The sequence below is a fragment of the Clavelina lepadiformis genome, chromosome 5, assembly GCF_947623445.1.
Source record: "Clavelina lepadiformis chromosome 5, kaClaLepa1.1, whole genome shotgun sequence".
In the NCBI taxonomy this organism is placed as follows: domain Eukaryota; kingdom Metazoa; phylum Chordata; class Ascidiacea; order Aplousobranchia; family Clavelinidae; genus Clavelina; species Clavelina lepadiformis.
This window is the reverse complement of record NC_135244.1, coordinates 17848599-17874901: the sequence shown is the minus strand read 5'-3', so window position 1 is coordinate 17874901 and position 26303 is coordinate 17848599. Positions and strand designations below refer to the sequence as shown.

The 26303-nt window shown below is 37.0% G+C and overlaps 3 protein-coding genes across 3 annotated transcripts; 1 reads left to right on the top strand and 2 right to left on the bottom strand.

Moving 5' to 3' along the window:
• Positions 1-3949: 3949 nt before the first annotated feature.
• LOC143459579 (linear primary-alkylsulfatase-like) lies at positions 3950-7780 on the top strand. The gene is made up of 5 exons (XM_076956794.1): positions 3950-4199; positions 4298-4423; positions 6109-6210; positions 6324-6503; positions 6582-7780. The coding sequence occupies exons 1-5, from the start codon at positions 3950-3952 to the stop codon at positions 7778-7780; spliced, it is 1857 nt and encodes a 618-aa protein (XP_076812909.1).
• Positions 7781-9679: 1899 nt separating this feature from the next.
• On the bottom strand, positions 9680-13940 carry LOC143460018 (linear primary-alkylsulfatase-like). Its single transcript, XM_076957372.1, is given in 6 exon segments — positions 9680-10227; positions 10229-11079; positions 11173-11352; positions 11465-11566; positions 13337-13462; positions 13563-13940. Coding segments are annotated over 6 exon segments (1845 nt in total). The 5' UTR covers positions 13813-13940; the 3' UTR covers positions 9680-9891.
• A 6780-nt stretch (positions 13941-20720) lies between these two features.
• LOC143459953 (linear primary-alkylsulfatase-like) lies at positions 20721-26133 on the bottom strand. Its single transcript, XM_076957273.1, has 5 exons — positions 25865-26133; positions 25641-25766; positions 22717-22818; positions 22427-22606; positions 20721-22360 (listed from the first exon to the last, which is right to left on the bottom strand). Exons 1-5 carry the CDS (start codon positions 26112-26114, stop codon positions 21162-21164), a joined length of 1857 nt encoding a protein of 618 aa, XP_076813388.1. The 5' UTR covers positions 26115-26133; the 3' UTR covers positions 20721-21161.
• Positions 26134-26303: the final 170 nt, after the last annotated feature.

Genomic DNA, 26303 nt, shown 5'->3' with positions numbered 1-26303 from the left:
TTGAAATACAATCTTATAGTTAACTGCAGGTCTTTTCGAACCAGCCAAGAAAAAGGCCGGTAACATATCGGACTGCGCATAACGTTGAATACTGCGTGTACATCTCGGCACTGCACTTGCTCAGCAGAACAGCCAACAGCTAAAATGATCAAACTTTATTGACAAAAATAAACAAAGTAAACTTAATCGAAATGCAATGAATGCCAAATGGTTAAAACGCAAACTCGAATAAAGTCCAATGGGGTAGCCCGGCCACCACAGTTTTATATACACCTCAAACTGCAATACCCTATACTGTAAGCTGCTATTTTTAAACCCGACGTCACGAAGGTGGAAATCCCAATCTAAAAACATTATATTACTATGCTGCTAAAATGTCAGTGAAGTTGTCTAACTGGAATTGAATTTTTACGTAGTATTGCCAGAAATGATGTATTTAAGCGTTTCTTTTTTAACTGATTCCACAAAATTCTCGTATATGATGTGAAAACCTGTAGGTCGGTATTGTTGGGAATATTGCTACAAAATAACCCACAATCAATAATAATACAACAATTTTCCGTATAGCACTGTCCAATGTCCGCAATGGAAAACTCCCTTCTTGACACTATCCAGAAAGTCAAAAATTGTAATAACCAATTATCAGAAACAAACCAAACGAGTGTACACAAATTTCCTTTTAGTAATAACCCCAAATACTCGATTTGATACTTGCGCTAGTTATTCCGTGTGAAACTTAACTGAATCCGGTTAATTTTGTATAATTTCATTTCAGTTTACCTTAACTTTTACGATTTTACTTTATGTCATGGTTTTTGCAACGCAGGTAGAAAGTGATTTTATGGGTACACCGCTTGAACTTTAACCGAGTAAGTAACCAGGTAACCGGTAACTACTGTATAGCTTCACTTCGACATTGAAAATGGCACCGGATTTCAGTTACGACTATAAATCAAAGCAACAGGGGTCAGTGAGCCGAGATCAGAGGCACGAAATGTGTAATAAATATTCGACATGAATACGATATAAAATCGAAATAATGACAAGATCTTGGAAAATGCTGTTTCTGATTGCTAAACTTCATGTCGTTACGGTCAATTAAAATTTATTACCCTTTGATGCTATATTACTGCAAAGTAAAAAGTTTAAGGACGCTTTTATTGGCAATAATTACGACCTAATATCAAAGTGAAAAGAATACGAAAAATCTATAACGACGTTGACATAAAAGACAGATCAAACCCGCACAGTCGTAGAAGACAAAATGAATTCTTTTACGGAGCTTTAACAGAATTATTTTTGTTGCTATCATAAGTAGAACGAGGATAACACCATTTGCACTTTTGCAGCAATGCAATATATACGTTTAGAGCAACGACCATAGGATATTATGAATTGTACAAAGTTCACTGGAACTATACTGTAATGTTTTATGTAAAATCTCAAACCAAGAGTCGCAGCTACAGTTCAGTTTTTAAAACAGACAAAAACACGTTTGTAATAACAAATTTAAAGAAAATGATATTTTTGTGTATAAATGTATGGATATTACTAACTTTAAAGTTAATTATTGAGATGATGTTCTTACTATATGAGATATTAAGACAGTGTTACTTTGAACATACAATTGTACACACATATGATAAAAACACTAACAAAAGTATTAAGACCAAACCATTTTTCCCACTGTATAATATTGCTCATCACCATATGCTCTATAACCGTATTTGCTTGAATCAAACGTGTCCGAGTATAGCCATAAATTAGACCCAACTCACCGACAGTAATTCTGTATCTGAAAACAAAAAATAGATCGGCTAGTATTGAAAAGCCATATTTTTATCAAAAATTTGAATATTTGAGTCGGTATTTGATTAGCTAGGAATAATAATAGGAATAATGACAATGTCTATTATTATTTTATAAATGTATTAGAACACAATTCAATTTTGTTCCTTTTTCCATGCTCGGGTAAATGTTGAACCAAAACTTACAAAACTATTAGTTTGTGATCAAACTAAATAAAATAACTAAAAATGCCATTCCGAAACAATACTTTTGTCAAAAAAGTAGGGCTACTGCATTTTTTAAATGTCAACGAAATTTTCCAAATTTTTCTGGGCACTTTTAACAAGCAAATAAAGTCCCCATAAACAATTAGTCAGACATTTAGGCTTGAATAAAGACTTTGGGGCTAAAGTTAAAAGATGGAAAGAAACACTTTATTGATATCAGACATAATCACACTTGCTATATTAGGTTACCACAGTAGAAACCTGGTTAATGACCACTTCAATTACTCGACAACTCCAGTACTAAGACCACTGAAATGCAATCCGAAACATCTTGTGTTCGCATCTATTCCGACTGCATCGATCGTGTTGCATTCTGCTTCAGAAAGTTGACGTCTCCGGTATCCAGTCCACAGACTACCACCGCTATATACCTGGCACGAAGCGACTAACTGAACCCCATCTAAAATGGCCATTATTCAATTATTTCATGTAAATCCAGAAAAACGTTATGAATAGGAATTGTTCAATCGTCACTAATTATGTACAGCTACACTGTGAGCAGTTTGTACGTATTTCTCCTTGTAGCTATTGTTTGTGTGTGCCCGAGCATAGGTTAAACGAAACGTAGGTTACAGTGTAAAGCAGTGTAAAATAGTGTAAAGTACAGTGTAGGTTACAGTGGTTCCCAAAATATTTCAGCTTGTGGCACACTAGAAAATAATAAAACGCTCGCGGCACACTTGCAAAAGAAGAAACGTTGCTTTAAAAATTTACCCTACTCTATCAGCAATGCTATAATTGGTTCCATCTTCATATGTGCTTATTTATCAGCTATTGAAGCAGTTAAAAGGCTTTTAAGTCGCATATGCTTGTCTGTATGCCTTACTTTACATATTTATACAGTTGCTTTCCAAAATTCCAAAAAGATTCGAGCCACACTTGAGAATCTGTGGCGTGCCGCGGCTCACAGTTTGGGAATCACTGGTGTAAAGTTACAAACTCCGTGTCAACTCCGTTTTTTTCAACAATCCCGATTGTGACCCAAAACTGGCAATAATGATTGCGAAAACACAATCTTGTGTGCAGTTATTTATGACGTCATGCTTGTGAGAAATCCACTAGCGCGACCACCCGGCGAACAGAACCGTTTGACAACACAGTCCCGTGGGTGGTAGATTTACCAGGTTCTATTCTGTACATAACTTAATTAAGTGAACACAAAATTTAAGCTTAAATCTTATTGTCTGAGAAAGGATTCTGAAATACGTGGGTTTTTTCTACGAAACAATACGTTTTTCATCCTACAAATTTCATCAAAATCTTAAATGTTGGGTTTTTACTTTTAAATTTATTTTGGTGACTTAAAATGAACTCACGCTGCCCAGGGAACTGTCGTACATAAATTGTACAGTACAGTATACTCTATTATGGATGATTAGGTTGTTAGACTTGTCCAGACGTTGGCAAAAGTTTCTGGCTAGTTCACAACGATACATGTCACAACCAGTTTTGCGATCGCTGAGAACTTCAAAAAAAGTATTCAAATTTATAGCGTATTATAATCAGGAAATAAAACTGCAATGACCAATAAAAGTGAGAATATGTATCGTTAAAAGTAATTGTAGTCTTGTATTTACTTCCGTAATGAGAAGAATGATTTGCTGCTAGCAATGCTGGTATCTGGCTATCTGTGATTCGCTGCTGTAAAACGGACAATAAAGTTTTACCAACGCTTTCTGGGTAATATAGCTTTACAGTATATGCCTATACGTTCTTTGCACAAAGCGCATAATAGTTAAAGGAATGTTTGTCGTTTTATTATCAGCAAATCATCTTACTCAGCCGAGAAAAAAAGCCATGTGGTGGTATAAATAAGCTGCGCACTGAACATAACGCAGAATTAACTTCACTACGTTTTACAACGTTTGTATAAAATGGCGATCAAATTGGTTGAAACAAGATTTTTGAATTTGCTTGTTGCTGTAATATGTATTGGTTTCATAATCTCAGCTGCGTCGGCGATTAGGAGGTCTAAGCGAGATGTCTTTCAGTGGCCCCCATCAGACGCCATTGAGTTAATTAAGCGTCACAATGAAATCTACAACGAAAAGCGAGTGGTCAAAGTACGCGACGGGGTTCATGTTGCCATCGGTTATGCTCTTGCAAACATGATACTGCTTGAAGGTGAGTTACGCAGCTTATTTGAGTAAATCTTTGTTTGATACCTAGCGATATGCAGGACGGTCAAATTTCTCACTTAACCCCGTACAATAAATTAACAGGCACCGATGGGATCATCATAGTCGATACAACGGAGAATTCAGATGCAGCACTTGAGATTTACGATGAATTTCAAAAAATCACGACTAAACCTTTAAAAGGAATTATTATGACTCATTTTCATGGAGGTGTGTATACATGAAAAGTTTTCAATTTAAATTTTTGCCAAGTTATTCTAACTAAAACAGGTCTAATTTCTGTGCTCTAATATTGCATCCAGGGCATCAACGGAGAAAATATTAAAATAAACCATTACCAGATTCGTTATACATGGAATTAACAGCGAAATATGTCCAGAAAGTAGAACACCGATATACACGGACTTATTACTTTGATGGACTTACGCTATTTAGCTCATTTCAAATTTATTTTGGTTCCGCTATTATCATTCCCGTATTAAGACCCTTAGGGGTCCTAAGCAATAAAAATTCCGTGCCCACATACAATTGTAATGGAAATAATTAACAATGATAAACCTAAAAACTAATTAATCGAATACTCAAAATTAGATGAACTTGTTTCATTGCATTTTTGCTAAGCAAAAATACTCATATCTAATGATTAATTAGTTTTTTCATCTGTTTCAAGCGAAGTGGAAATTTGTAGCTCAATGAAAAAGTGAATTTCAAACCTTGTGGCTCTTTCTTTGAACACTTTAAAACTTAAAATAGTATAAAAATTCATATAAATATAGGTGTATATTTTATTGCAAAGATTAATTCGTAACAAAACACATCCTTAATTTCTTTTTTTGTCTAACTTTAAAAGTTTTCTTTTCATCAGAATCAATGCACGGACTACTTTAAAAACATGTAAAATTTACGCTAAACACAATAATTTGTAGTATTTTCATAGAGGTCACAAGTCATAAGGTTTATTTCAAATGTCCCGAAAGTGGGGTAAATGGGTAACAGAGAAACAAACAACTAAATTTTGATTTTGCAATTGGCTGCCAGCACCATTTCACTGGAAAAAATCGCGTGTCCAAAACTATTTCTCACAGCTTCTAGTAATATAATACAGTGGCCCAAATCTACACCTTCTAATCTAAATCTAACTCCAATAAGATTTTAAATCGCTAAAATCAACTTTTTGCTTCGCCTTTTTCCTAACTTAACCACCTATCTTTAAAAACAGGCTGCGTGACCCGCATGCGGTGAAATAGGGGAATAAATACGGTGAAATAGGCGCACTCTTTTCAATGCCCCTCCCGAGCCAATCTCTGCAAAAGAAAACCCCATTACGCAACAATGCTTGCAATCGGGAAAGGACACGTAGCAGTTATGTGGTCAACCGTATCGAAGGGTTTAGCGGCAAATTACGTAAAAATCGAAAAAATAAACAATACCGTGTATAAAAGAAATCAGTGTACGATAAAAACGTGAAAATAACAGAAACAACCAAAGTTTGAGAGAAAGAAAACACAGGTAATAAAAACTAATGCAAGTGCAAATATTTTACCACACACCCCTCCCGTTAAAACTATTCCCTTCTTCTGTGACTGTCATAATGACTATAATATTCTCTTTGCAAAAAAATAACACTAACCATTGGAATTATGTTATCTAAATACAACTAAGATAATAATTGCCGTGATTGTATAAATTTATACTGAAACAAAACACGCAGATAGACGCAAATGAAAACTGTTTAAATTGATTAAATTAAAGTTAAGGATTTCAATTGCTGACTTTTGTTCTTCACTAACCATTGTGTTTCAAGACTTTTACTACAAATCTTGTCTACATTTTCATAGAACTCATGCTAATCAACTTTAAATAAAACTTATATACATTCTAATTGGTTCATGTAGATCACATTTATGGCGCTTCAGCTCTACTCAACAAAGTTGGAAACTCAACACAAGTGAACGTGTACATGCATTCCAGCAGTGAAACTCTTCTGAAAAGATCTTGTAAAGTTGTTCATCACTTACTAAAAAATAAGACTACTAAATGGAATGACAATATTTTATTGAAGTATTAAAAAAAGTAATTAAAGCAATTTAGCAACTCAGCGTTATTGCAGTGAGAACGTCCAAGAGAGGTTATGCTGGAGCCAGTAGACAATTAGGATATTACTTGACCAGAGGAGTAGAACATTTAGACTCCGGCATAGGTCCTTATACTCGCTATAGTCCGGATACACTAGCAACGGTTGCAGAAACAACACAAACGTTTGATGAGGAAGCTACATATGAGCTGGCAGGTAAGATACTTCTAAGAAAATGATGTTGAAAATGATGATGAAGTTTTACTTATCTTTGTCTGTCTTTTTATTTGCAAGGAATCAAGTTTACTTTGCTCCATACTCCTGGTGAAACAGACGACCAAATAACGGTTTGGATTCCAGAATGGAAAGTTGTTCTTTCAGCCGATAACATCTATGAAGCTTTTCCAAACCTATACGCAATTCGTGGTACGGCTCCGCGTTCTTTTGACCAGTGGTATGGTAGCCTTGATAAAGTACGCAGGTTACACGCAGAACATATGGTTCCCTCCCATACGAGGCCGGTAACTGGGGCGGAAAACATCTATGACATCATAACGACCTATCGTGACGCCATTCAGTTTATTGATGATCAAACTTTGAGGCAGTTGAATAAAGGTGTAACGATGGATGAAGTGGCAGAAAGAGTTAAATTGCCTCCAATCTTGGCCAGTCACCCTTACTTGCAAGAGTTCTATGGCGCCGTCTCTTGGTCGGTGCGTGCCGCCTACAATGCTCAAGTTGGATGGTTTGACGGGAATCCGGTTAATTTAAATCCACTTTCGGACAAGAAACGAGCAGAAAAGCAAGTAGAGTTTGCCAGGTTAAATCTCTGCAACCCTATTTCCATCATCGAAAAGCTGGTAACCAAAGCACAAAATGTACTGGAAATGGCATCAAAAGAATCAGACGAAAAAGGTCAGATTGTCATTGATGAACTTCAATGGGCTCTGGAATTGTCATCTACTGCATTGGAAGCTGCATCGTTGTCCTCACCGTTTCGTACACTTGCAAAAGAAGTCAAAATAGCTGCACTTAGAGCTCTTGGAAATGCATCTAAAAACTCCAATGCTCGAAATTACTATCTGACCAGTGCTCTGGAATTGGAGGATGGATTAGAGTTAAAGAAAAGTCCTGAGGCTGGGGCTGCTTTGCTGCTTTCTATTAGAGTCGACTACATCATGTTCACCTTCCCAAGCCGACTGATAGCAGAGAATTGCAACGACACAATGTTAATGACCGTTATTTTTGAGTTCCCGGATGTCGACCAAATCCACAGTTACACGCTCAGGCACTGCGTTTTGGATTATGTTACTGACAGGGAGTTCATCCCCAAAACATCGGATGCAAAGCTGACAATGACATCGTCTGTCTGGAAGGACATTCTAACCTTACAGAGAAGTGTGGAAAATGCGTTCGCCACTGGAGATCTTATCCTCGAAGGAGGCCTGCTGCCGTTTCAGATATTCATGGATTTGACAAAGTCAGAGGAATAAACACATTCGTTGCAAAATTGTGTTCATGTAACCGCCATCTTTATAGCTTTGAGATTCTTTCCCATAATTTCTTTGTGATCAATTTGTTGTTGGATTAATAATTTTATGTATATTGGCGTATTGCAGGTGGATGGTTTATTGATTACATGCATTTCCACTTAGGTTCATTACGTAATTGAACATAATACTGTAATAAAACTTTATAATTAATAGCAAACTTAGTATACTGCTTGAAATATTATAGCCTATAAAAAGTGACAATTTATTGTGTTTTGGTCAGTGGCGTCGCGTAATAATTATAACTCCTCGTATGTACGCTTTTTACTGCATAGTTAATTCCCACTTCATCTTTGCCAACAAAATATGTAAGTTTAGAATAGTCCTGCGGCGAAAAACTCCAATTGTTGAGAAAATTGCTATCCACACTCCCTTTCCGTAGCTCAATTAAATCTATGTTAATTGAAATTCAAATATAAAACTCCAAACTAAATTTAAAAAAAAATTGAAAGAAATATGAATTAACTTATTTAAAGCAAAATGATATTTATAAAAACTGAAATAGGTTTTCTATAACAAAGCAAAATTTTAAACAATTGCACTGATTACTAGGGACGTGCCGATGCGAACACGAAACCGAATAGATTCGCCGAATATCAACCTAATGCGAGATTCGTGCAAACCCAAACATCACTATTTTTAGCAAAGATTCGTCAAGGTGAATAGATGTTATGAAAAATGGTGTTTGAGAAAATATTTTGGAAATTTTCAGTGGAAATCTTACGTAAAAAACGCCTCCACTACTAAGAGGCCTGGACTGGTTATCACACAGAATTGCATAACTTCTAACACGTACCGTACTGCGATTTTTTGGAAAATAGCGTTGTGGCGCCTACGTCACCTCATATCATGAATATGCTACTATCACAGACGGCAACATTATCAACAATCTTGGATTATCATTTATCTGATTGCTACTGTATTGCGCAATACGTCTTGCAAAACAACAGCTAGATGCTGAGCTTAAACCGGAACGTTTATTACGTCATATAGCTTGGCTTTAACAAAATGGAATGAAGTGTGCTGCCTTTTGTACTGTGTCGTAATTCTTCTCAGTACAGTGTAGTTTATATACATTTCACACTGCACAGGAAAGGTCGGAACATTTTTCAGAAATGTCGCGTCGAAAATCAGACGTTTGGCAATATTACAATGACTACCCAAGACAAGGGCAAGGCAGAATGCAAAACGTGCGGGGCGTTGATCAGCAGAGGTGGTAAGGGTTCTTTCACCACATCTGCTTTAATTAAGCATTTTATAAGGCATGATATTAATATCCGTCAGCCCAGTAGGTCGGAATCAGAGACTTCAACGTCAGCAAGTACAAAGCGGCAACTCTCAATAGCAGAATGCATATCAAAAAAAATTACGAAGCTTCAAGTTCTATTGCTCAGGGAATAACGAGGATTGCTGAAATGATTGCGTTAGATTTCATGCCGTTTTCAGTAGTTGAAAACGCTGTGTTCAGGAAGTTGTTACCGGAACTCCAGCCAAAGTACAGTGTACCATCGCGAAAGTTTTTTACTCAAACTGCTGTTCCTGAAATTTACACTAGAGTGGAAGAAAGAATTCGATGTTTACTTTCGGAGGCAGTTGGTCCAATTTGTGCCACTACTAACATTTGGACAAGTTTGTAAGCAATTGAATAGATTCGGGATTCGTTCGTGTCGATCTTCATGATATTCGGGTTCGCACGAACCCGAATAATCTTCCTCGCGGCACATCCCTAGTATAAAGCGTACAAACGAGGAGTTATAATTATTACGCGACGCCACTGACCAAAACACAATAAATTGTCACTTTTTATAGGCTATAATATTTCAAGCAGTATACTAAGTTTGCTATTAATTATAAAGTTTTATTACAGTATTATGTTCAATTACGTAATGAACCTAAGTGGAAATGCATGTAATCAATAAACCATCCACCTGCAATACGCCAATATACATAAAATTATTAATCCAACAACAAATTGATCACAAAGAAATTATGGGAAAGAATCTCAAAGCTATAAAGATGGCGGTTACATGAACACAATTTTGCAACGAATGTGTTTATTCCTCTGACTTTGTCAAATCCATGAATATCTGAAACGGCAGCAGGCCTCCTTCGAGGATAAGATCTCCAGTGGCGAACGCATTTTCCACACTTCTCTGTAAGGTTAGAATGTCCTTCCAGACAGACGATGTCATCGTCAGCTTTGCATCCGATGTTTTGGGGATGAACTCCCTGTCAGTAACATAATCCAAAACGCAGTGCCTCAGCGTGTAACTGTGGATTTGGTCGACATCCGGGAACTCAAAAATAACGGTCATTACCATTGTGTCGTTGCAATTCTCTGCTATCAGTCGGCTCGGGAAGGTGTACATGATGTAGTCGACTCTAATAGAAAGCAGCCCCAGCCTCAGGACTTTTCTTTAACTCTAATCCTTCTAATTCCAGAGCACTGGTCAGATAGTAATTTCGAGCATTGGAGTTTTTAGATGCATTTCCAAGAGCTCTAAGTGCAGCTATTTTGACTTCTTTTGCAAGTGTACGAAACGGTGAGGACAACGACGCAGCATCCAGTGCAGTAGATGACAATTCAAGAGCCCATTGAAGTTCATCAATGACAATCTGACCTTTTTCGTCTGATTCTTTTGATGCCATTTCCAGTATATCTCGTGCTTTGGTTACCAGCTTTTCGATGATGGAAATAGGGTTGCAGAGGTTCAAACTGGCAAACTCAACTTGCTTTTCTGCTCGTTTCTTGTTCGAAAGTGGATTTAAATTAACCGGATTGCCGTCAAACCATCCAACTTGAGTATTGTAAGCGGCACGCACCGACCAAGAAACAGCGCCATAGAACTCTTGCAAGTAAGGGTGATTGGCCAAGATTGGAGGCAATTTAATTCTTTCTACCACTTCATCCACCGTTAAACCTTTATTCAACTGCCTCAAAGTTTGATCATCAATAAACTGAATGGCGTCACGGTAGGTCGTTATGATGTCATAGATGTTTTCCGCCCCGGTTACCGGCCTCGTATGGGAAGGAACCATATGTTCGGCGTGTAACCTGCGTACTTTATCAAGACTACCATACCACTGGTCCAAAGAACGCGGAGCCGTACCGCGAATGGCGTATATGTTTGGAAAGGCTTCATAGATGTTATCGGCTGAAAGAAGAACTTTCCATTCTGGAATCCAAACCGTTATTTGGTCGTCTGTTTCACCAGGAGTATGGATCAAAGTAAACTTGATTCCTAATAATAACAAATATAAGACAATTATAAGCAAATAATAAGACAGACAAAGATAAGTAACACTTCAGCATCATCTTCTTAGAAATGTTTTACCTGCCAGCTCATATGTAGCTTCCTTATCAAACGTGTGCGTTGGTTCTGCAATTGTTGCTACTGTGTCCGGAGTTAAGCGAAGATAAGGACCTATACCTGAGTCTAATTGTTCTACTCCTTTGGTCAAATAATTTCCAAATTGTCTGCCTGCTCCAACATTACCTCTCTTCCCCGTTACGACTGCAAAAACGCTGAGTTGCTTAATTGCTTTATTAATTTCTATAATACTCCAATAAAACAATTTCATTCCATTTAGTAGTCTTATTTTTTAGTAAGCGATGAACAATTGTACAAGATCTTTTCAGAAGAGTTTCACTGCTGGAATGCATGTACACGTTCACTTGTGTTGAGTTTCCAACTTTGTTGAGTAGAGCTGTAGCGCCATAATTGTGATCTACATGAAACAATTAGAATGTTTATAAGTTTTATTTAAAGTTGATTAGGATGAGTTGTATGAAAATGTAAACAAGATTAGTAAAAGGTTTGAAACATAATCGTTAGTGAAGAACTAAAGTCAGAAATTGAAACTCTTAACTTTAATTTAAGCAATTCACTGATAAAAACAGAAGGTGATGCAGCTGTAGATAGACATAGAACAATAACAAAATAAGAGCCAGTGCCGGATTAACCTATAAGCAAAATAAACACGTGTTTTCATGGTAAACGAATACCCGGCAGACGGCTTCTGTATCAAATTGGCGAACGCGCCTGGATTCACCGCCACTGCAAAGATTGCCAGCTTCGCTGAACGGGAAGGGTTTTTAACTTTTACCCGAAACCGTTGATTCCGAGCATGGTGGAAATTTTGAAAGCGCTTTCTTCAAAGAGCTTCTTGTTATCATCGGAACAAACAATACACACAACAAGATAAAAAATAACCTCACTATTGTCTCGATGCTTTGTAATTATGTACAAAAAGACAAACGCAAGTAGGGTAAAGTCCTGCCTGCAGTAGTTGCAGTTTATAACGCAAGTGCACAAGTGCCTGTATCCAAAACCGAAAGGAACGTCCTTGATGACCGTATTGTGTTGGTTGATCAACTTACTGACGTGGTTCTCACCGAACAACGTGCAAAGATAAAAAACCAACACAACAAACAATACCATGGAGGAGATATCTTACCCAGAGACTGTGTTCTGCTGAGCAATCCAGCCGTTCCCGTTGACCGATGTCGTAAAATTCACTTGTGTTAAATTAGGAGCTGTACAGATTTTTGCAAAATGTAGGCCAAGTAAACTATGAAATCGAAGACAACCAAGAAAAGGAGCAAACTATTCACTACGACCGCTTGAAAAAGACTTCCAAGGACAGTACAACAAAGAAGTTGATCCTCTCGGATTGCAGAAATAGATCGACTTTCATGAAACTCCAACTGATGGTGGAACACAACTGACGGCAAACTCATTGCCAGGCCATCTTTGGGTTCCAGGAGCAAAATCGCAGGCGCAACCATTGGTCCCTATCAGGGAAAATAGGACAATGGGTGCTGTGCCTGATATGGACAATGAAGCAATGAATGACCGTCCAAGGCGGACGAGGCAGCAAACACGATTTCACTCTCATCACGAGAAATTAATTTAAACAGTTTTCATTTGCGTTTCTCTGCGTCTTTTGTTTCAATAAAAATTTATAAAATCACCTCAGTTATTATCTTAGTTGAAGTTAATTTTAAACAGTATAATTCCAATGATTTGTGTTATTTATTTTGCTAAGAGAATATTTTTTTGTTAATAGCATATTGTAGTCATTATGACAGTCACACAAGAAGGGAATAATTTTAATGCGAAGGTTGTGGCAAAATATTTGCACTTGCATTAGTTTGTATTACTTGTGTTTTCTTTCTCTCGAACTTTGGTTGATTTTGGTATCTTCACGTTTTTATCGTGTACTGATTTCTTTTATGCCTGGTATTGTTTATTTTTTAGATTTTTACGTAAATTGCCGTATGTGGGTAACGCAGTCTATTGTTAAAGATAGGCGGTTAAGTTAGGAAAAAGGCAATGCAAAAAGTTGATTTTAGCGATTTAAGGTCTTAGTGGAGTTAGATTTAGATTAGAAGGTATATTTGGGTTACTGTATTATGTTACAAAAAGCTGTGAGAAATAGTTTTGAACGAACTCACGCACGCAAAATTTAAATTGAAAACTTTTTATGTATACACACCTGCATGAAAATGAGTCACGATAATTCCTTTCAATGGCTTAGTCGTGATTTTTTGAAATTGGTCGTAGATCTCAAGTGCTGCATCTGGGTTCTCCGTTGTATCGACTATGATTATCCCATCGGTGCCTGTTAATTTATTGTACGGGGTTAACTGAGCAGTTTGACCGTCCTGCATATACCGATAAGTATCAAACAAAGATTTACTCAAATAAGCAGCGTAACTCACCTTCAAGCAGTATCATGTTTGCAAGAGCATAACCAATGGCAACATGAACCCCGTCGCGTACTTTGACCACTCGCTTTTCGTTGTAGATTTCATTGTGACGCTTAATTAACTCAATGGCGTCTGATGAGGGCCACTGAAAGACATCTCGCTTAGACCTCCTAATCGCCGATGCAGTTGAGATTATGAAACCAATACATATTACAGCAACAAGCAAATTCAAAACTCTTATTTTAACCAAATTGTTCGCCATTTTATACAAACGTTGTAAAACGTAGTGAAGTTAATTCTGCGTTATAATCAGTGCGCAGCTTATTTATACCAACACATGGCATTTTTTCTGGGCTGAGTAAAATGATTTGGTGCTAATAAAACGACAAACATTCTTCTAACTATTAAGCGCTTTGTGCACAGAACATACGCATATATACTGTAAAGTTATATTTCCCAGAAAAAGTCGGTAAAACTTTATAGTCCGGGTTACAGCGAATCACATATATCCAGATGCCAGCATTGCCAGCAGCAAATCATTCTTTTAATAGCGGGAGCAAATACAGGGTTACTAACTTTTAACGCAACACATTCTTACTTTTGTTGGTCATTGCAATTTTATTTTCTGCTTTTCACACGCTATAAATTTGAATACTTTCTTTGAAGTTCTCAGAAATCGCAAAACTGGTTGTGACATGTATCGTTGTGAACTAGCCAGAAACGTTTGCCAATGTCTTTACAAGTCTAACAACCTAATCGTCCATAATTGATAGAGTACACTGTACAATTTATGTACGACAGTTCCATGGGCAGCGTGAGGTCATTTGAAGTCACCAACATAAATTTAAAAGTAAAAACCCAACATTTAAGATTTTGATGAAATTTGTAGGATGAAAAACGTATTGTTTTGTACAAAAACCCACTTATTTCAGAATCCTTCTTCAGACAATAAGATTGATGCTTAAATATTTTGTTCACTTTATTAATTGATGAACACAATATAACCCGGTAAATCTACCATCCACGGGTCTGTGTTGTCAAATAGTTCTGTTCGCCAGGAGATCACGCTAGTTGACTTTTCACCCAAGCATGACGTCATAAATAATTGCACACAAGATGGTGTTTTCGCAATCTTGTTTATTAATAACTAATATGCATTTAATGCATATTGCGCGAAGTTACGCAAAACGTCAAATAAATGCTATACGCAATCAATCACTTAATTGCTTCTAAACGTAATTTTATCGTGCATTGGCTGAACAGGCCTTTGATAAATGTATGCTTTAATGCAACGCCTGATATTCCATTTTGCATAGTAAACAGAATTCTGTCTTTGATTGAAAATTCTTTTAACTTTGGCTTATGTGGCGTCATTATTGCCCGTTTTAAGTCACAATCGGGATTGTTGAAAAAAACGGAGTTGGCACATTTGTGACTTTACACTGTAGCCTACGTTTAGCACGCCTTTACCTGTGCGCGGGCACGCACAAACAATAGCTACAAGAAGAAATACGTACAAGCTGCTCACAGTGTAGTTGCACATAATTAGTGACGATTGAGCATTTCCTATTCATACAGTTTTTCTGGACTTATACGAAATAATAGACTAATGGCCGTGTTAGGTGGGGTTCAGTTAATCGCTTCGTGCCAGGTATATAGCGGTGGTAGTCTGTGGACTGATTACCCAGAGATGTCATCCTTGTGAAGCAGAATACAACACAATGCAGTCGGAATAGATGAACAGAAGATGTTTCGGTTCGCATTTCAGTGGTCTTGGTACTAAAGTTGTCGAGCAATTGAAGTAGTCTTTAACCAGGTTTCTACTGAGGTAACCTAATATAGCAAGTGTGATGGTTTGGTGACACTTAATCACACGACACTTAATCACGCGACTCTTAATCACCGACACATAATCACTAGGACATTTAATCACGCGACACTTAATCACGCGACACATAGTCACTAAGACATTTAATCACGCAAAACATAATCACTAGGACATTTAATCACGCGACATTTAATCACACATTTACAATGGTCATTTACATTTACAATTTACAGCAATGTTATGCATGGGAAATGTAAGCAACTGCACGAAGATAAACTAAAATCTCGCTTGACAGATAACGGTCAACTGTGTTTTGCACACGCAGTTTCAGTGCCTTGTACCGCATTGGAATAGAAGGTTGAGTACCAGCAATTCCTTGCAGAAACGTTGCACGTTGCACTTGAATGTCTTTTTCAATTCCCTGTATGAAAGTCCACAATGTCGGGTGGTGGCATTGAAAAAGCACTTGGAGACCAAAATGCCAACCTTCGACTGCAACCTTCGACGACGCCAACCTTCGATTTGACCATTTGTGGTTCTTGCAATGCAACCTGCCCCGGCTTCGTAATGATTCCAACTTTCGATTGGAAAGATGTCTGAGCCGTAATTTTCACCACGTCCCGGACGTCGTCTGCCTCTGATATATGTGTGTTCGAAATACGAAAGCAGCTCAGGCATCTTCTCGTGATCGGGCATGCTATCAGCTAAGATCAGAAATGACTCGACTACGTCAGAGGAAGGGACCATGCTAAGGCTGGTAAACACCGAGCAGCTGTTCTTAATTCGTCATTAGACTCTGTAGTGGCTCGGGAGCCACATCCAATACCATTATACCAATTGTGGAAACATATGCGCCATTTAAACATTGTTCATTGATAAACCTACAGCTAGCAATGCAGATGCAATTCGGCTGCAGTCGCATCATTTACAAACTGCAATCATTATGCAACATTGGAAACTTGCACTAAATAACTTTATGTGAAAGCGCCGTTTAGTACGTTACCAGGTGATTTCATAACATCCGAGTTTTAACTGTAAATAATTCCCATTTGCCAACGCTTTGCTTTTATCGTTCACACATTCTGAAATGTGCGTGTATTTTGTGTCAAATATTTCCGTTCACAAGCGCTCTACGCTGATATAAGCTTTAACTTCTGTGCGTGTAGGCGCGCAGACAGAGATATCGAATCGTACGAACGTATTACGTCAGTCGTGTTAAAATGTAATTCGTTAGACTTGTTTTAATTGGTGAATGCTAAGTTTGTGTTTGTGTCATAATAATCGGAACCTGTACAGTTCCTACAATAAAGGATTGTTTCTGATAAACTGTATCTGTTAATCGTAATAGCTTTCGGCTAGTAACAGTAGTAACACGTTAAGGTTAGAGATTTCTAACCGCACGCAACCACGGAGTCAGATCATTAATTCGGCAGGTAAATTAAGACCGAATAGTATAAGATAAGCAGTGACCTCTGCAACTCCACAGAGAGATGCACACGAGCTTGAATTACTGAATTTTCCTCACGCTTTTTCGACATCAAAGTGATTATGTGTCGCGTGATTAAATGTCGCGTGATTAAGTATCCAAGTCGCGTGATTAAATGTCCTAGTGATTATGTGTCGCGTGATTAAATGTCCTAGTGATTATGTGTCGCGTGATTAAATGTCCTAGTGATTATGTGTCGCGTGATTAAGTGTCCTAGTGATTATGTGTCGGTGATTAAGCGTCGCGTGATTAAGTGTCGCATGATTAAGTGTCGGTACACCAGTGTGATTACGTCTGATATCAATAAAGTGTTTCCTGCCATCTTTTAACTTTAGCTCCAAGTCTTTACTCAATATCTGACTAATTGTTCATGGAGATTTTTTTGCTAAAAATGCCCAGAAGAATTCGGAAATTTTCGTTGACATTTAAAAAATGCAATAGGTCTACTTTTCTGACAAAAGCATTGTTTCGGAATGGCGTTTTTAGTTATTTTGATCACAAACTAATAGTTTTGTAAGTTTTGGTTCAACATTTACAAGAGCATGGCAATAGGAACAAAACTGAATTCTGTTCTAATAAATTTATAATAGACATAGTTATTATGTTGTATTCCTGGTTAATCAAATACAGACTGAAAACAATCGGATTTTTGAGAAAATTATGGCTTTTCAATACTCGCTGAGCTATCCTTTGTTTTTAGATATAGAATTTCTGTCGGTGAGTTGGGTCTAATTTATGGCTATACTCGGACACGTTTGATTCAAGCAAATCCGGTTATATAGTATATGGTGATGTGCAATGTTATACAGTGAATAGAATGGTTTAGTCTTTATGCTTTTGTTACTGTTTTTATCACATGTATGTAAAATTGTACGTATTAAGTTAACACTGTCTTGAGATCCCATATAGTAAGAACATCATCTCAATAATTTAATTAACTTTAAAAGTTAGTAAAATCCATGCATTCATATACAAAAATATTATTTTATTTTGTTTTTTTTATTGAAAACGTGTTTTATTGTTTTAAAAAATAAACTGCAACTACGACTCTTGGTTTGAAAATTTACATAAACATTACAGTATAGTTCCACTTAACTTTATACAATTCATAATATCCGATGGTCATTGCTCTAACGTTCATGTTGCATTGCTGCAAAAGTGCAAGTGGTATTATCGTCGTTCTAGATATTTTAATGGCAGCAATATAATTCTATTAAAGCTCCGAAAAAGAATTTGCTTTGTCTACTACGACTGTGCCGTTTTGATCTATCTTTTACATCAACGTCGTTACAGTTTTTGGTATTCTTTTCAGCTTGACATTGGACCGCAATTGTTGCCATCAAAAGCGTCCTTAAACTTTTGACTTTCCAATTACATAATATCAAACGGTAATAAATTAAACTATTAAACCTTAAACTATTCCGATTTTATATCGTATTCATGTCGAATATTTATTACACATTTCATGCGTCAGATCTCGGCTCACTGACCCCTGTGGCTTTGATTTATAGTCGTAGCTGAAATCCGGTGCCATTTTCAATGTCGAAGTGAAGCTATACAGTAGTTACCGGTTACCTGGTTACTTACTCGGTTAAAGTTCAAGCGGTGTACCCATAAAATCACTTGCTACCTGCGTTGCAAAAACCATGACATAAAGTAAAATCGTAAAAGTTAAGGTAAATTGAAATGAAACTATACAAATTTAACTGGATTCATTTAAGATTCACACGGAATAACTACCACAAGTATCAAATCGAGTATTTGGGGTTATTATAAAAAGGTTACTACAATTTTTGAATTTTTGGATAATGGCAAGAGGGGAGTTTTCCATTACGGACATTGGACAGCGCTATAAGGAAAATCGTTGTATTACCATAGATTATGGGTCATTTTGTAGCAATATTCCCAATAGCGGCGACCTATAGATATCTACCTCCATATCATAAACGAGAACTTGGTGGAATCAGTTAAAAAAGAAACGCTTAAATATATCTTTTCTGGCCTTGTTACGTACAAATTCAATTCCAGTTAGAAACTTTTACTGAAACTTTAGCAGCATAGTAACATAATGTTTCTAGATTGGGATTACTATACCTTCATGGTGGCAGCTTTAAAAATAGTAGTTTACAGTATAGGGTATTGCAGTTTAAGGTTTATATAAAACTGTGGCGTCCGGGCTACCCCATCGGACTTTTCTTCATTTGAATTTGCTCACACATCTTTATACTGTACAACGAATTGCATGACTTAAGTTCGGTGAAGGATTAATTTTGTCAAACCTTCTACAATAATAATCCTTGATGCAGATTTTTTCCGAATCTGGCTTATTATTTAGTTTTTCGTCCATTTTGTGAAGCTTATATTCGAATATATACGGTAATTAACACATTGCTACAGTATTATGACACGAGCCATATAATTTACACGCCATTATTATAACAAAACAACGTAATATAAGATCACACGCCAAATGCTTTATATGCGTCAATGTGATACGAAGTCACTCGCCACTTGCGTGTGGCGCATACAAAGGCTATGTTTGGCATGTTGTGGTAAATGCGCTTGCATATTTCCGATTCTACATTAAGCAATCAATTAATTAATAATAAATACGGATAATCTACCAAATGAATAGTACAGGTTTTGCACAATTTCTCTTTTGCGCCACAATAGTGTGACCACACTGGCCACATTTAGACGTCAGAAGCGCATAACTATTTGGCGCTTTGTGGCAACTGCATTTGAATATGTCCAATTCTTTATTAAATAAGTAATCATTGATAACACCAACATACAAGTTACAATACTTTCGCATTACGCCCGTTACCTTCCGAGTCATAGTTATGAAACTTCACACGCCACGATCAATGCACTCAAGGTTTTGGCGTTAAATTTGGTAAAAGTTAAATGCCTTTGAATATTTCTAGTCCATTAAATAATTAATTACTGATAAAACCGGAAAGTTACCAAATGAACAATACTTTAGCATTGAGCCAATTGACAATGACCCCACACGAACAATGTGAAACTAACGACATCCAAGCTGATTCCACTCCCAGCCTGTCCAGTAGTAAGTTCTATTTCAGATTGTACACCTCTACGGCTGCTGTGTCTTAATTCTTACGCTTCCCTGTTTTCACAGCTACCGCCTTGACCTCCTCCGGAGATACAGAAACTTGAGTGTCCTCAATAGAAAGAAGAACATTTTATTTCCTTGCAGTTGTATGCAGCACAGAACGCGACCAAATGTTTACGAAAAGAACAACGTTTTATTGGGCGCCAGTGCGCGGCATAATCAATTCCAATCATCTATCGTGCTTGTTTTAAAAATCGTGGGAAACTACCAACTATGCTTGCTGCAGTTTTGTATATATAACATCGTTACAATATTTTGAGCTCTCACGACGTATTGTTTTGTAATAAAAGCGTTGCCGGTTTTTGGCAGGTCCAGCGTCTTCCAACGACTCGATGGTCGCTTTCACATGAGAATGGCGGCTGTTTGGCCTCAACACTTGGAATAAGCTTAAGCACTACTAATGACATACCACATCCTGGGTATTTTACGCAAGATAGTTTACCAACAAAATTTTATGATCTACTTTTTCGGCAAAATATCCTTTAACTTCGATTACTGATTATTTGGTACAAGCTTAGTTTATATAAATTATATCCTATCAAATACTAATCAGTGCAATTGTTTAACATTTTGCATTGTTACAGGTTGATATATATATATCTATAACCTATTTCAGTTTTTATAAATATCATTTTGTTTTATATAAGTTAATTCATGTATTTTTCAATTTTTTTAAAATTTAGTTTTAATTTTTTTATTTGAATTTCAATTAACATGGATTTAATTGAGCTACTGAAATGGGGTGCGGATCGCAATTGTCGCAACAATTGGAGTTTTTCGCCGTAGGACGTATCTAAACTTACAGATTTTGTGCGCAAAGATGAAGTGGGAATTAACTATGCAGTAAAAAGCGTACATACGAGGAGTTATAATTCTTACGCCACCCCACTGACCAAAACACAATCAAATGTCACTTTTTATAGGCTGTAAGATTTCAAGCAGCATACTAAGTTAGCTATTAATTAGAGAGTTTTATTACAATATTATGTTCAATTATGTAATGAACCTAATTGGCAATGTATGTAATCATTAAACCATCCCTTACAATACGATATACAAAAAATTACTGGTACAACAAAAAGTTCATCAAAAGAAATTATGGGAAAGATTCTCAAAGCTATAAAGATTATGGCTACATAAACAACTGTGCAGCGAGTGTGTTTATTCCTCTGATTTTGTCAAATCCATGAATATCTGAAACGGCAGCAGGCCTCCTTCAAGGATAAGATCTCCAGTGGCAAACGCATTTTCCACACTTCTCTGTTGGGTTAGAATGTCCTTCCAGACAGACGATGTCATCTTCAGCTTTGCATCTGATGTTTTGGGGATGAACTCCCTGTCAGTAACATAATCCAAAACGCAGTGCCTGAGCGTGTAACTGTGGATTTGGTCGACATCCGGGAACTCAAAAATAACGGTCATTACCATTGTGTCGTTGCAAATCTCTGCTATCAATCGGCTCGGGAAGGTGTACATGATGTAGTCGACTCTAATAGAACGGAGCAAAGCAACCTCGGCCTCAGGACTTCTCTTTAACTCTAATCCTTCCTCCAATTCCAGAGCACTGGTCAGATAGTAATTTCGAGCATTGGAGTTTTTAGATGCATTTCCAAGAGCTCTAAGTGCAGCTATTTTGACTTGTTTTGCAAGTGTACGAAACGGTGAGGACAACGATGCAGCTTCCAATGCAGTAGATGACAATTCAAGAGCCCATTGAAGTTCATCAATGACAATCTGACCTTTTTCTTCTGATTCTTTTGATGCTACTTCCAGTATATTTTGTGCTTTGGTTACCAGCTTTTCGATGATTGAAAAAGGGTTGCAGAGGTTCAAACTGGCAAACTCAACTTGCTTTTCTGCTCTTTTTTTGTTCGAAAGTGGATTTAAATTAACCGGATTCCCGTCAAACCATCCAACTTGAGCATTGTAAGCGGCACGCACCGACCAAGAGACAACGCCATAGAACTCTTGCAAGTAAGGGTGATTGGCCAAGATTGGAGGCAATTTAACTATTTCTGCCACTTCATCGAACGCTACACCTTTATTCAACTGCCTCAAAGTTTGATCATCAATAAACTGAATGGCGTCACGATAGGTCGTTATGATATCATAAACGTTTTCCGCACCAGATACTGGCTTCGTATGGCAAGGAACCATATGTTCTGCGTGTAACCTGCGTACTTTATCAAGGCTACCATACCACTGGTCCAAAGGACGCGGAGCCGTACCACGAATGGCGTAAAGGTTTGGAAAGCTTTGATAGATGTTATCGGCTGGAAGTACAACTTTCCATTCTGGAATCCAAACCGTTATTTGGTCGTCTGTTTCACCAGGAGTATGGATCAGAGTAAACTTGATTCCTTGCAAATAAAAAGACAGACAAAGATAAGTAAAACTCCAAAATAATTTTCTAAGAAATATCTTACCTGCCAGCTCATATGTAGCTTCCTTATCAAACGTGTGCGTTGGTTCTGCAATTGTTGCTACTACATCCGGACCAAAGCGAGTATCAAGGTTTATGCCGGTCTCTAGGTTGTCTTCTTCTTTGGTCAAGTAATATCCTAATTGTCTGCTTGTTCCAGCATAACCTCTCTTCGACGTTCTCACTGCAAAAAATGCTGAGTTGCTCAATTGCTTTAATTAATTTTAAATTCTTAAATAAAATATTTTCATTCAATTTTATTAAACTTTTTTTTAGTAAGCGAATGAACTTTACTAGATCTTTTCAGAAGAGTTTCACTGCTGGAATGCATGTACACGTTCACTTGTGCTGAGTTTTCTGTTTTGTTGAGTAGAGCTGTAGCGCCATAAATGTGATCTGCATGAAACAATTAGAATGTTTATAAGTTTTATTTAAAGTTGATTAGCATGGATTTTATGAAAATGCAGACAAGATTTGTAATAAAAGGCTTGAAACACAAATGTTTGTGAAGAACCAAAATCAGCAATTGAAATCCTCAATTTATTTTAAGCAATTCACTCATAAAAAGGGTGATGGAGCCGTAGATAGACATAGAACAATAACAGAATAAGAGCCAGTGCTGGATTAATCAACAATAAGCACAATAAGCACGTGTTTTCATGGTAAACGAGTACCCTGCCGATGGACTCTGTAACAAATCGGCGAACGCGCCAGGATTTACTGACACTACAAGACACCAGATATAGTCCATACAATCCCAGCCAGATTGGCAGTGTGGAAACAAATAACCTCACTATTGTTTCCATGCTTTGTAATTATGTACAAAAAGACAAACGCAAGTAGGGTAAAGTCCTGTCTGCAGTAGTTGCAGTTTATAACGCAAGTGCACAAGCACCGAACTTTATCCATATTATCTCCTAGAGTCCTAAACGGTCACCTACTGAAGTTACTGCAGTTGCAATTGCCTGATCAACTTACTGACGTGGTTCTCACCGAGCAACGTGCAAAGATGAAGAACCGACACGACAAGCAGTACCATGGAGAAGAGATCTTACCCTGAGACTGTGTTCTGCTGAGCAATCCAGACGTTTCCGTAGAATAATGTCGGAAAATTCACTTGTGTTAAATAAAGAACCGTGCAGAGTTTTGCAAAATGTTGGCCAAGTGAGCTATGAAATCGAAGAAACACAATAAGTGTCACGAACTTTGTTCGTCATGAATAGTGTGGTTGCTTATCATTGTGTTTTCGTTTAAAACGTTTTTACCAATTCGCATATTTTGCGTGCTCTTTCTTTAACTATTTTAAGCACGTGATTTGGCACCTCATTAAATATGAAGTTTGTGCGTTTTTTAAAGCGAAGAGGGTTTTTAGTCGGTGAATAAGATGTCAGCATTAGAAAGAATTCGATCCTCTCGGATTGCGGAAACAGATCGGCGTCCATGAAACTCCAACTGATGGTGGAACACAACTGACGGCTAACGCATTTCCCTTTTACACCTTTGGGTTCCAGGAGCAAACTTGCAGGCCAAACTATATCGGCCCCTAACGGGGAAAATTGGACAATGGATGCTGTGCCTGACATGGACAATGAAGCAATGAATGACCGTCCAAGGCGGACAAGGCTGCAAACACGATTTCACTCTCATCACGAGAAATTAATTTAAAAACTTTTCATTTGCGTTTCTCTGCGTGTTTTGTTTCAATATAAATTCATACAATCACGTCAATTATTATCTTAGCTGAATTTAGATAGCATAACTCCAATGCGTTGTGTATTTTTTTGTTAAAAATATATTATAGTCATCATGACAGTCACACAAGAAGGGAATAATTTTAACGCAAGGGGTGTGTGGTAAAATATTTGCACTTGCATTAGTTTTTATTACCTGTGTTTTCTTTCTCGCGAACTTTGGTTGATTCTGTTATTTTTACGTTTTTATCGTACACTAATTTCTTTTATGCACCGTATTGTTTATTTTTTCGATTTTTACGTAATTTGCCGCTTAACCCTTCAATTCGGTTGACCACATAACTGCTACGTGTCCTTTCCCGATTGCAAGCATTGTTGCGTAATGGGGTTTTCCTTTGCAGAGATTGGCTCGGGAGGGCATTGAAAAGAGTGTGCCTATTTCACCGTATTTATTCCCCTATTTCATCGTATGCGGGTCACACAGCCTATTGTTAAAGATAGGCGGTTAAGTTAGGAAAAAGGCCATGCAAAAAGTTGATTTTAGCGATTTAAGGTCTTATTGGAGTTAAATTTAGATTAGAATGTAGATTTGGGTTACTGTATTATGTTACGAGCAGCTGTGAGAAATAGTTCTGGACACGCAATTTTTTTCCAGTGAAACGGTGCTGGCAGCCAATTGCAAAATCGAAATTTAGTTGTTTGATTCTCTGTTACCCATTTATCCCACTTTCGGGACCTTTGAAACAAACCTTATGACCTGTGACATCTATATCAAAAAACTGCAAATTATTGTGTTTGGCGTAAATTTTACATGTTTTTAGAATAATCTGTGCTTTGATCTTGATGAAAAGAAAATTTTTAAAGTCAAAAAAATAAATGAATTAACAAATCCATTAATGGTAAAACAAGGATGTTTATTGTTACAGATTAAACTTTGCAATAAAATATACACCTTTATTCAAATGATTTTTTATACTATATTAAATTTTAAAGTGTTCAAAGAAATAGCCACAAGGTTTTAAATTTACTTTTACATTTAGCTATAGATTTCCACTTCGCTTGAAAAAGATGAAAAGACTAATTAATCATTAGATATGAATATTTTTGCTTAGCCTACATGCAATGAAACAAGTTCATCTAATTTTGAGTATTCGATTAATTATTTTTTTTGTTAATCATTGTTAACTTTTTTCATTACAGTTGTATGAGGGCACCAAGTTTTTTAGTTCTTAGAGCCCCTAAGGGTCTTTATACAGCCCTGATAATAGCGAAACCAAAATAAATTTGAAATGAGCTAAATACAGTAATTCTAGCAAAATAATAAGATCGTGTATATTGGTGTTCCATTTTCTGGACACATTACGCTGTTAATTCCATGTATAACGAATCTGGTAGTGGTTTTATTTTAATACTTGCCCCTTGATGCATGGTTTCTCTGGTTGAATTAATATTGGAGCACAGAAATTAAATGTGTTTTAATTAGAATAATTTTTCAAAATTTAAATTGAAAACTTTTTATGTACACACCTGCATGAGAATGAGTCATAATAATTCCTTTCAGTGGCTTAGTCGTGATTTTTCGAAATTGGTCGTAGATCTCAAGTGCTGCATCTGGGTTCTCCGTTGTATCGACTATGATGATCCCATCGGTGCCTGTTAATTTATTGTATGGAGTTAGGCGAGCAGTTTGACCGTTTTGAATACCGCTAAGTATCGAATAAAAAATTACTCAAACAAGCTGCGTAACTCACCTTCAAGCAGTATCATGTTTGCAAGAGCATAACCGATGGCAACATGAACCCCATCGCGTACTTTGACCACTCGCTTGTCGTTGTTGCTTTCAATGCTACGCTGATTTAACTCAAAGCCATCTGATGGGGCCAGCTGAAAGACATCTCGCCTAGATCTCCTAATCGCCGATGCAGTTGAGATTATGAAGCCAATACATATTACAGCAACAAGCAAATTCAAAACGCTTCTTTCCACCAATTTGTTCGCCATATTTTACAAACGTTGTAAAACGTAGTGAAGTTAATTCTGCGTTATATTCAGTGCGCAGCTTATTTATACCAACGCATGGCATTTTTTCTCGGTTGAGTAAGATGATTTGGTGATATTAAAATGACAAATATTCTTCTAACTATTATGCACTTTGTGCACAGAACGTAGGCATATATACTGTAAAGTTAT